This window comes from Strongylocentrotus purpuratus, unplaced genomic scaffold (assembly GCF_000002235.5).
Source record: "Strongylocentrotus purpuratus isolate Spur 01 unplaced genomic scaffold, Spur_5.0 spur5_scaffold_4, whole genome shotgun sequence".
In the NCBI taxonomy this organism is placed as follows: Eukaryota; Metazoa; Echinodermata; class Echinoidea; order Camarodonta; family Strongylocentrotidae; genus Strongylocentrotus; species Strongylocentrotus purpuratus.
The window spans coordinates 14,136,305-14,149,167 of NW_022145610.1; the positions used below are offsets into that span (position 1 = coordinate 14,136,305).

Consider the following 12,863-nt stretch of genomic DNA (forward strand, 5'->3'; position numbering starts at 1 on the left):
AGTCATAGCATGGATGGAGAGTGAATTAAAAGACATGGACGCCACAGACTGGTGCTGGAAATTAGAGGACAATCACCTGGTTCCAGTGATGTTGAATAGGAAGGATGTACCTAGTAATCTTCTTATGTTGATTCATTGCAACTGCTGTACTGCTTGTAGCACACCTCGCTGTACCTGCAGATGTTACGGACTACCATGCACCAGTGTGTGTGGACCTTGCCAACTTGATGTATGCCATAATCCCTAGAACGAGTCACTTGATAGTGAAGCAATAGATGATTTATTCTTACTCAAGTACATTTCTCGTCAAAATGAAGGTACATGAAGATCTGCATGTGTATTCGCTATAAGATGACATGAACAACACGAGGTTTTAACATTTTTATTCGTATGGTGGGTGGGTATTATGAATGTGTGTCTAGATATTATTATTAAGTTGTACTTTGTCTTTGTCACTCCCCCCTCCCTCAGTGTTGACAATGACCTGTCAATAGTTGAATTGAACTTTTTTGTGGGGGTGGGGGTGGGGGGGGGGGGGGGTCGTTGACACCATAAGGGTGAGAGAGTTAATTTCCTGTTTATAAAGTGCGCCCTCTTTTGAGAAATCTTAGTGGTTTGTGGCCCTTTGGACGCCATATTGGATGGTTTCCTGAACCACTGCTTAACGTTCTTACTTATCCTAATGCATTCTATGACCCCGAAAACCATAGCATAGACATCCCAGTTATGTCTCTCGGATGAATAATAAGTGACGTATGGCCTTTTTTATGTTATGGCGGCCATTTTGGACGCCATATTGGACGCCACATTGGATTTCGTGGTTTCCTGAACCACTGCTTAATTTTCTAACTTATCCTAATGGATTCTATGACCCCGAAAACCATAGCATAGACACCCAAGTTATGTCTCTAGGATGGATAATAAGTGACTTATTTTTATGTTATGGCGGCCATTTTGGACGCCATCTTAGATATTGGGTTTCCTAGACCATCACAAACCATTCTTACTTGTCTCAATGGATTCTCTGACCCCTGAAACCATGGGATAGACACCAAAATTATGTGTCTAGGGTGGATAATAAGTGATTTATGGACAATTTTAGGTATCGGCGGCCATCTTGGACGCCATCTTGAAAATAACCGCTTTCTGAAGCTTCGATTTTGGTATACCTTTATTATGTTATTCCTGAGGTTGAATACTACTAGAAACCGTTGAAAAACCTTTTGTTGCAATTTTGTGGGGGTCAAACCATATATTGACCTGACTATGGAGAAACTGGATAAATTTGTTTTATTTTTCTTGTGGGAGTGCCTCTTTCTTTTCTTACGTTTTTTTCTTTTTTTTCTTTCTTGTCTTTAAACAAATATTTCTTACAGATTATTCAGCAACATATCTTGAGGAAGGTGAATCACATTTCATCTCATTACCATGGACCTACACAACACGATTGTATATCGCAACCATTCTACTAACAAACGCTACAAATGGATTTCGAGTTGTGTTCCAATATCTGTATCTCGAGTATGATGATGAAGTCCGAATAGGGACAGGTAAAGATCCGTCTGACATACAGTCTGGCATCACAACTATCCATGAATATAGAGACTATGCTCCTGATGATGTCTTTGTAGATACCAATGAGATGTGGTTTGCTGCAATAGGAGGGAGGCAATACAGTGGTATCCAGATGGATGTTGAGATCCTTTCCATTGACCTATCAAGTGAGTGTTGACTTAATTTTCTTTTAAAATATCAGTGAAATCTAAAGCTCTGTGTATTGAAGCAGTGCTAACTGGTACCAGTTATAAAATGAGAATTATTCAACACCGGTCGACTGATGAAGATAAACCATGTATTCAGTTTTACAAGAAAAAAATGGAATAAATGAGGTAAATTTTTGATGCACCTAATAACTAAAAGCGTATTTAATTATTAAATTTCCAAGCATAATGAGCTACTCATAAGTTATTTTCTCTCCATTTATCTCTTACCAGCCGTATTTACTTGTTCAAGCTCCAACATGAACGTGTCATCGACTGTCCTTTGCGATGGGCTTTACCACTGTGATTATTACGAGGATGAATTGGCATGCAGTAAGTCAAAGAAGAATTGATATTTAGTACTGCGTTTCTTATTAGTATGACAGGTTTTTGTTGTACTTGATGGTTTTATAGCATATATGTTATTGATAACTAATTCTATAATTGTTTGATCTCCGCCAATCAAATGCTTATAACAGTTATTATAACTTGTGATCAATAACAGGTTTTCATGAAATGGGTCCCAGGAACATGAACAGAGAATTGTTGGAATAATGGTGTTGAAATATGAAGCCATATATTTAGCATTCTCTCACAATTTTCTTCATTGCTTTATGTAATTAAGAAATAAGTCAACATCATTAGTTTCTTGCATTTTTATGGTCAACTTTCTTCATCATTTCTTTACTATTTCTCATCTAAGCTCGTCTACTAAAGATCAAAGTGTGTGGGGGGGGGGGGGGCATAATGGTCTTCACGTCACTTTTGAGGTGATTTTGTGCAGAATCTTCCGGATAAGACAGGATTTATTTTAGGATTGGGGAGAAGCACATCTTACCGGTCATGGTATTATTTTCTTTTAATTCAATTTTCTGTAGTATTGATGCACATTCCTTTAGGGTTATAGTAGGAAATTATCTGATCTTCAATTTCTACAGCAGCCTTTCATGATGTTGAATAGGAATATTTTTTTGTCATGCATTAAGCCTAAGATCTTGGGGAGGGGGTAGGTATTGGATTCCTTGGTGCGAGCTGCCAAAGCCATGGCAAATACTCTATTTTTGATCAGTTCGATAGTAGCTTGATATTAAAGGTGGTCATATGAGCTAGCTGTGCCACCTTTGTCATCAAAGCTATCAGATGTACCTTCTCTAGATACCTAATAAAATTTGGGGGATGTTCCCTCCCCCCCCCCACCACCCCCCCCCCCCCCCTGCCCAGCTATGCTGCCTTTCATTGTGGTGGTGGAAAAACAGTTCTTGTTACTGGACAGGGTGCTTGGCTTCTTTGAAACTAGATATTGCTCTTTAGCTAAAGGGCACAATGTGAAAACAGCAGTGGGAAATATAGAAATAAAGGGGGCACTTATCAAAGGGAAATTACATCAAAATAACAAGGAAAAATTATCATATTTGAAGAAAAAGAGGAAGGTGCACTTATTAGAAAAGGAAAATGAGAGTTCATAAGAAGGGAAAAGGGCACTTATATAAAACAATAGAGGCACCTGTCAAAGTGAAGAAAGGTGTGGCAATCAGATTTGGATAGGGGCAGTTATAAGAAAGTGGAACAGACATTTATTAGAAATAAAAAATGGACAATTATAATGAGGGATAAGGTCAGTTATCAAAAATGAAATGGGCCACCTATCAGAGCTGAAAAGGGTATCCTAATTCCTAAAAGGGGGCACTTATCAGAGATGAAAAGTGGCATTTTTTAGAAGGGAAACAGAGCATGTGTCACAGTAAAAGGGGCACTTTTGGGGTACTCGAAAAAGAGGGGGGGGGGGCAGCCACTGTATCATGTATAATTTTTTTTTGATAATAATAACAATAATAACAAAAATAATAATGATAATATATTGTTCTTCTATAGCGCAAGACTAGGTCCTGCTAATGCTTACTACAATTTACAGTTTATAACTTCTGAAAACACCTATAAAAAAGTTAAGTTTTAAGTACTTTCTTAACAACTTCAGCTTGTATCATAGAGCCTAGATATACTAGGAGAATATTCTTAAGTTTAAGGCTAGTGCAATATCACCCCAAAATGGAATTCTAAGGGGAAATATACCCCCATTTATAAGGGGCATCTTATATGAACACGTTTGTATTTGTAACGTCAAATCACAATTTTGTTCATGAGGTAGATGGGAGTAAAACCAACCTGGATTGTTGGTCTCTGTTTTGGGGAATTCTGACAGATAACCTTTTGGAAACGACCTAAATGGTCTAAGAAAATTAAAGGGGTCATATCGTATGGATGATATAGGGTATGGGGGGGGGGGGTAAGAAGCTCCAAGACTAGTCAGTGCGAGATCATGAAGCTTATCTAGCAACCTCTAGTTGAGGAACTGATCGGAATTATCTAAAGATGCAAGAGATAATGGTATTTCTTCTTTTGTTTAATCATTTCTTTCTTCTCTCATTAAAATCTTTCTTATAGGTGCTTCAGCAACATATCTTCCGGAAGGCGAATCACATTTCATTTCCTTGCCATACACCTCCACACCACGATTGTATAATGCTACCTTACTACAAACAAATGCTACAAATGGATTTCAAGTTGTGTTCCAATATTTGTATCTCGATTATGGGGATGAAACAGTCCAAGTAGGGACAGGTCACGATCCGTCTAACATACAGTCTGTCATCACAACTATCCATGGATACATCAGCGACACTCCTGATAATGTCTATGTAGGTACTGATGAGATGTGGATTGCTGTAATAGGAGGGAGGCAATACAGTGGAATACAGATGGATGTTCGTGTTACTGCCATTGATTTGCTGAGTGAGTCTAATTGCATCAATCAGACTTTACTTAAATGACATATGAATATCTAACATGTGTTGATCAACCTGTATTTATATAATATTGACTGGCCTTGAGGGGTATATCAGAAATATTGACCAAGCTCAGATCATATTGCCCCGAGTCGAAAGACGAGAGCAATATGGTCTTAGCGCAGTCAATATTTCTGATATCCCCCGAAAGTAAAGCCAGTCAATATTTTTATTGTTATCCAAATCAGACATCTGTAGCAAATACAGAAATCCACCATGACAATCTCAAGAACTGAACAAACTTTGTCAAACCAACACTGTGCGTCCAGTGCTTGACAAAATTTTCGGTACACTGCAAACAGTGTGTATTTGGTGTGATTATTACGTCACAATAGAGTGCGCGCAAAGTATGCAGGTTCTCGTACGCATTAGATGCGCAATGAAAATGCAACGCGGTCAATACAAGATGCCCGGATGCGAGACCGTGGAAAATACCAAGGTATATTTTCACTCGTCTCTAAACACAAAGTCAATACGCGCAGGGAGACCAAGGAAAATACAAAGAATATACCCCTCCGGTCCCACTGCTAGTGAAAACTAGGGCAATACGGTTTTGTAAATGACCAGCTCAGATGTCTGATACGGGTAATATTTTGGCGTTATTGTTAGACAGTGACATCGATAGATGTAAAATAGGACATGGGAAGTAGATTTCCACCAACTTTGATGACAATTACCCAGAAGAGCGTATGCTTTTCTGAAGGTTAAAAACTGCAATTCAAGATTTGCAGGGACATGAATCTCCAATAAGTTGGTATCCTACCTTCCACCTATGTCATCGGCCTTTCGTAACATTACTATTAAGTTAGGCTCCCTTCCATTAACTAGTATTAAAACTATTAACACAAAAGAGCATATGCAATAGTCTATGTGCAAGATCAATTGTAACTGAAAATGTATCAGTTGATCTCAATTGTCATAAAGGAACATAGATCAGGTTTACTATTATTTAGAGATTATGTTTAATATCAGAAGTAAGTAAATGCTCCTAAAACATCATCATTTTTCTGTTTTAGATTTCTTTCCTTGTTTGGGATCGAACATGAACGTGTCAGTGACGTTGGTTTGCGATGGATATTACAACTGTGACAATTATGAGGATGAATCATTATGTATATTATATATATCATACATTCCATCATCTACCAATATTAATTCTACGCTCTCAGCGATGTCTGCATTTCTAATAAAAATTATTGGCATAAAATAATTAATAGTTACATTTTCATCCTTTGAATAATTAACTGATCATTCTTAAACATTTATCAACAGGCCTTTAATACAAAATAAGATTTGCCTGAGACAGGTTCTGCTCTCACAAAACAGCTTGTCCAAGACGACATATCATATGTTATCATGAAATAACATAAACTAGCTGCTTGGTTATGCATATGAAGAAAAAAAAATTGATTATAATGAATAATATGAAAGTACAAAAAACAGGAGCAATGGATAATTATAGTATACTTGATTATGTTTTCTTTTCCTAGATACTGACGAATGCTCTGTGAATCCATCGACCTGTGATTCTGAAAATGGAATGTGTATGAACTCAGTCGGCTCTTACTTCTGTTCATGTAACCCCGGATATGAATTGAGCAATGATGGCATTACTTGCAATGGTAAGGATGGAATGTCAAATTAGTGTAACCTTTTAGTAACAACTTTTGAAAATGATATGATCCAGAATGCTGTGGATAACATGTTGTATATGATCTTGAAGTCTAAAAGACACTAGCAATTTAAATCCACTTCTGTACAGTACAGTACACTGTGCCAGTAATAATAAGCAGTTTATCTGAAATAGACATTGAACTTGCCAAATTAGCGATGGAGAGTGAAATTCATAATCACTATCTTCGTGTACAAATTGGCAGTATCTTGTACATTTTTCTTAGCTTTCATTCGATATCACACACTTTCATTTAACATCCATTTTTACTTTTTGACTCTATGAAAGAGTGGAGCGAGATACAAATGATTGTTGCCAATTAAAGAGGAAAGATGATTCATCTAGACCATTAGAAATTTTTGACTGCTATGGTCGAAAAAAATGTTTACTTTCCTAGATATTGAGGAATGCTCTGTGAATCCATCGACCTGTGATTCTGAAAATGGATTGTGTATGAACTCAGTGGGTTCTTACAGCTGTTCATGTAACCCTGGATATGAATTAAGCAATGATGGCATTACTTGCAATGTTAAGGATGTAATGTCAAATTAGTGAAACCTTTTAGTAACAACTTTTGAAAATGATATGATCCAGAATGCTGTGGATAACATGTTGTATATGATCTTGAAGTCTAAAAGACACTAGCAATTTAAATCCACTTCTGTACAGTACAGTACACTGTGCCAGTAATAATAAGCAATTTATCTGAAATAGACATTTAACTTGCCAAATTAGCGATGGAGAGTGAAATTCATAATCACTATCTTCGTGTACAAATTGGCAGTATCTCGTACATTTTTCTTAGCTTTCATTCGATATTACATACTTTCATTTAACATCCGTTTTTGCTTATTGACCCTATGAAAGAGTGGAGATACAAATAATTGTTGCCAATTAAATAGGAAAACTGATTCGTCTAGACCATTAGAAATTCTTGACTGCTATGGTCGAAAAAATGTTTATCTTTCCTAGATATTGAGGAATGCTTTGTGAATCCATCGGTCTGTGATTCTGAAAATGGAATATGTATGAACTCAGCCGGCTCTTACATCTGTTCATGTAACCCTGGATATGAATTAAGCAATGATGGCATTAGTTGCAATGGTAAGGATGCAATGTCAAATTAGTGTCACCTTTTTATACTGACATTTTTAAAAATCTTTTGATCCAGAATGCTTTGAATTAAAATATAGAAATATATTTGATCATATTTGGATTCTAATTTGTATAAATCAAATACCGTAGTATTTTGGTTTAACTCATAGCCTGCCATATGGCTGCATGCACGCTATCCGTTATGCTGCTTTGTCCATGCTAATTGGACTGTGCTGTGTATTTTGCACTCGCTATTCATAGAACCATCGCGTTAATCAGATTATCTCCAAAACAACCTGGCATGGGGGGATTCGGGGCTTTGGCACAATGGGGATTAGCCCTGTGGCATGGTAAGAGTTAAAGGAAACTAATGGTACTTGAAAATAAATAGAATCTTTAGCAAAAATGAACCTTGGGGAAAATATAATTATCATGGTCTTTCTCGCAACGGCTAACATTTGGAGCTCCCAAGTTGTCAGTGGTTAAATCTTTGCATTTTTTCTTTGAGATTACCCCTTCATATCTTAAAAGTAAATTAATCATAACAATATTTTTAGACAATGTTGCCCAGGAAACTGAGGAATAAACCTACAAACATTAATTTGTAAATTCTATGCTACTACAATTTTACTAAAACTTTGCTTTTGACAGGTAACACTGATCCTTGCACCCAACCAAATCTGTGTGTCAATGGTGACTGCAGTCCTATTGGACAAAGACAGTATGAGTGTGAATGCCAAGATCATTATGAGGGGATCTATTGTGATGAACCAACTCGTAAGTCATTTATTTGGATTTACTTTTAGATATGTGTCTTAAAGGTGTTACGTTATGCAAATCCACGATTCACAACGTTTCGTAAGACGGGTGAATACTGAGGAACTTAAACTTGGAAATCGATTCGACTCATTGTTTTGCCATCAGAAATAATGATCCACTTTTTATTTCTAGATAAGTAAATCAAATATCTTTTCATCATCTCTGGATATTAAAAAAAGTTTTTAGGGGGGAGCTTTTACTTATCTGTCTCACTATCTATTCAGGTGTAGAAAATGGATACATGTTAGGAATTTATTCCTTAAATGCTATTAGGGCCTTATAGCAAGTGTAGGGCTCATAATACTATTTTGTTGGTGTAATGTAGCTGTAATTATCATTTTTAGTAGAAGTAGTAGTAGTAGTAGAAGTAATAGCAGTAGTAGGGAATTGGTATTATTATTTTTCATTCAATGAAAAATATTATTATTATTATCATTATTAATATTTGTATTACTATCATTGGTATCATAATTATTTGAATTTGTATTCCTTTTCTTCTGATTCTTCATGTTATTATTATCATTGTTTTTGATTGTATTTGTTAATATTACTATTGTTATTATTAATATTATTATCATTATTACTACTATACTACTATGGTTGTCATCATTATTGATTTTTAAATTACCTCATTCACTGTCGTATGTTCAAATTCCCCTTGAAATGCAGTTCCTTTGGAGGTTTCTGTCCACCCGTCAAGCCAGATAGTCAACATCAATGCCAGAGTGGAGCTGACATGCACTTTCAACAATGTCAAGCGATACCACTGGTACAAAGATGATGTCCTTTTGCCCAACAGTGTAAACCAGAATCCTTTGATAATCGTGTCTGTCGCGCCCAGTAATATCGGGTATTACTTCTGCCGAGGCTCAGGAAGAAATGGAGAAACCTTAGACACGATGCCAGCATCTGTATATGTGAAAGGTAAAAGCTTTGCAATAGGCCAACAAAAGAAAAATAACCAGATTTAGGGTTATGTCTATCCTTCAATCAAGGTGACCTGTGTGTGTATGTGTGTGTGTTTGGGTTTTTACAGACATGTATCAATCAGATATGGTTGTTTACATCTGTGGACCGACCTTTAACGTCATCATCCGAAAGACGTGACTCCGTTTCGAACCTGCGTCCTCGGTTGAATCAGTTTGTTAGCTGGACCACAGGCACACGCCACAACGCCCAACAACGCCCCCTGTGTACTCTAGCCAGCTTTTATATGAGCCCTCCAAATGCATGGAATACCCTTGTTATTGCGAAAAGTTTCATGCAGGCAGCATGGAGCTTGCAGGCTTTGAATAAATACGTTATTAATGACTAAAACGTCCTCAGCATTAAATCTGTGTGGCCTGTGTAAATTGGCATTTGTCCCTAAACTTTGCAAATAATCATCAGGTTTTTTCTGTTCCGTTTTACATGATCTGATGAAGCTTCCCCCCCCCCCCCCCCTCACCCTCAGTTGTCTGTCATTTTTCTTCCTCATTTCCCTCCTCTTCTTCGGGCACTGGGAGGGGGGGTGTCCCCTGTGCCCTCCCCTCAATCTACCATTGATTCTTGTTATGTATGTTTGTATTTTCAGATCTGACCAATATAAAAGTTTTGAATGCTAGATTTGCCATTTCATTCCGCGATGAGCTTTATGACCAAACTTCTAAACTCTATGGAGAAACGGCGTTCAACATCAGCACCTTTGTAAGTATCCTCAACATTACTGGTGCATATTTGAGATGCCGATCCCGTTACAGTGATATTCTACAAGGCAAGGCCTAATATTGTTTTGGGTTTCAAATGTACAGTTTAATTCTAGAATGCGAGTACATTGTGAAACAACTTTCCTAGCAGCAATTGTTAAAGGCTGATTGCATGTACATGTAACATGAACATTATCAGCTATTCTCATCATTGTCTCACCTTTCGGTGGTACAGACTATACTACGCAACTGATCCGAAGGCACTCTTCCTCCATCGCCTGTAAAAAATGTCAAAGTTTACCTGCAAAATTAGACTCTGTCGTGACAAATATTATGGTGCTGTCGAGGGTTGCATAATAATATAAGGTCAGAGCTTATTTTGTTGGCCTCTCCTGTGACAAATAACTTCGCAACTAGCGATAATATTTTCGATAACTTTGCAACTGTTTATTCTATTGTGACCATACTTGCTTCGTATCATTTTCGGTGTACCGGTTATAAGCTTTAAGTTTCTACTCTGAATACATGGTTCGTAGGTGCAACCAAACTTGAGTCAGTGATGCTCTTTTAAGACATTCATATAAATTTGGTCAGAGATGCGCGAGACACACGTGGTTTTTGCCTTTCAATTTAAATTTGATGAGTTGTGAACCATTAGAACCAGTATTTTCAAGGGAAAGTTTTTTTCTATGACATTTTTGCAACATGTCCAAACTGAGGCAACAAAATGTGTAAGCTCACAAATTACTTCTCACCTTTACCAATACTCAACCTTCTCTTTAATAATTGAAAAAAAATCATGATACACTTGTATCCAAGCAAAAGCAGCCCCAACATTTGAACAGCCACCCAAGTTCTTAAACAGCCACCCCAGTTCTTAAACAGCACCAGTTCATACAGATGATACAGATACTTTCACTCAGTTCTTGAAGTTTATTCAAACTGCAGTTCTACCACAAGTAAAATCAACTTACGAATTTCCGTTCTGACGTATACTTTAAGAAGTTACAAGAGAGTACCAGTCTTAAACAAGGACATATCTATTAAACGTTCTACCTTTTTTATTTGTTGTTTCTTACCTGTGTAAAGGTGGAGCAAGGCCTCCGTACCAGTACTGGGTTGGAGGATGTATCAGTAGTATGCAGAGCCCTAAGACCAGGAAGCGTCAAAGCTGACATGAATATCTTCATCGAGCCGACCAATATGACGGCACTGGAGACACAAAATCTTATCGGTCTTTCTCTTGAGAGTCTAGCCAATGAATCGAATGGTTTTCTCGATTCCAACACCATTTCAGTTCAAAATAACGGTACCAAGTTCTTTCATATACATATAGTTCTGAAAGTCAGTGTATATATATCCAGCATTGTGTATAAGGACATGGGGCACCCATAGAGGGATGTCGGGTAGGGGACGCGAAAAGCCAGGGGTCACAACGTATTTTGTCTCGCCTTTCTGTTTTTACTCATTGCAAGCATTTATTTCACATGGGCCTTCAAAGGGGGTAGAGCTATGCTGAATGCGCCACTGAACTGGCATGTGAATTTGGTACCCTAGGTATTTCGAAATGCAAGAGTGTTATACACACAAACACACCCACGCACGCACGCACACGTATGTGCATAATACTTATATAAGCTATATAGATATATACACATGTGTGCGCATGTGTGTGTGCGCGCACAAGGTCATTCAATTTTTGTGCTGCCTTGGCCCTTCATTTGATATATACTCCTTAATTATCATTCTTGGTTATAGTTATCAAAATCTATGCATTGAATGGAAGATTCAACGTGCAGAGAAAAGGTGACTTGTTTAACTTGCCAAGGCCCCATGTTTAAGACGAAAATGCAAGAAGGCAACTACAAACACTTGACCAGGCGCCTTGTTAAGGCCTAAAACTAGCTAAGGCTCCTTATTTAAATCGAGAAGGCGACTAGATCGCCTTCTCGGTTAGAACAAGGCGGTTTTTTGAGTTGTTAAGACACGCCCTCTCTTTCACGACTATAACATGGCGCCTTGGCGAGTTCAACAAGTTGCTTTCTTGCTACACGTTTAAGAATCCTTAACATTTGGCACCTCTTAGTAAAAATGAATATCTGCACATTTCTCAGCAATAGTTTTATTGTAGATAAACAAAAATTGAATTGAATTTTGTTCAAGCTTTTTTTTCTTTTTAATGCTTTTTTAAAATTTCTTTTTGTGAAGCTATTTGCCAGAATATCTCATGGATTTCTCCTCGGTTTGAAAGAGTCGAATTTCCAGTGGGTGAAAATGGAACATGGGCCAATTCAACAGGAATGTGTCCTTTCAACACTACTCAAGGTTGGTTTTGATGGTCATTCATTTTTTATTTGAGGAAGTGGACGAGGCATGTGGCATGTGGCAAGTTTGTTATGGTTACACCCGGGTTATATATTAGGCTTATCGAAAAAGAACAACGAGGGATATTCTGCAGTCGTTATTTCACTGCTGCTTTATTTTCCACTTTCCCAGTCTAAATTTATTTACCTTTCGGCCCCAAATTGTTAATTTTCCCCGATTATTGCCGAAGGAAGACGGGGGGGGGGGGGGGGGGGTATTTTTTCTACTCGGGTACGGTGACCCGGCTGCTCTCCCCCTTCCTCTTATATTATGCTTTGCTATATATCCTTCCGAACAGTGGTCAATGCCTAGGCAGAGCAGGCAGACTAATGGGACATGGTTTCTACTCCGAGTTTCGCGCCTTGCAAGCAATCATCAGGCAATTGATAGCATTCTTAAAAGTACATGATTATCCTACAACCTTGGTACAAATACCCCTAAAATAAGACTTAACTAATAAAATACAATTAGAATTACTCATGAGTAATTCTTATTATATTGTATTCAGGTATTGTATTAGTTAAGTCTTATTTTGAGCGTATTTGTACCAAGGTTGCAGAGGAATCATGTACTTTGAAGAATGCTATCAGTTGTCTGATGATCGCTTGCAAGGCGTGAAACTCGG

The 12,863-nt window shown here is 37.5% G+C and overlaps 1 protein-coding gene across 1 annotated transcript in view; it reads left to right on the forward strand.

The window, feature by feature from the left end:
* Positions 1-12,863, forward strand: part of LOC105438852 — a 61,710-nt gene that overhangs the window by 32,618 nt on the left and 16,229 nt on the right. Inside the window, exons 5-15 of the mRNA XM_030997451.1 lie at positions 1,377-1,721; positions 1,995-2,093; positions 4,203-4,550; positions 6,094-6,225; positions 6,673-6,804; positions 7,248-7,379; positions 8,022-8,147; positions 8,859-9,113; positions 9,763-9,875; positions 10,964-11,183; positions 12,083-12,199. Coding sequence (XP_030853311.1) covers positions 1,377-1,721; positions 1,995-2,093; positions 4,203-4,550; positions 6,094-6,225; positions 6,673-6,804; positions 7,248-7,379; positions 8,022-8,147; positions 8,859-9,113; positions 9,763-9,875; positions 10,964-11,183; positions 12,083-12,199 — 2,019 coding nt within the window. The remainder of the gene's footprint in view (positions 1-1,376; positions 1,722-1,994; positions 2,094-4,202; positions 4,551-6,093; positions 6,226-6,672; positions 6,805-7,247; positions 7,380-8,021; positions 8,148-8,858; positions 9,114-9,762; positions 9,876-10,963; positions 11,184-12,082; positions 12,200-12,863) is intronic.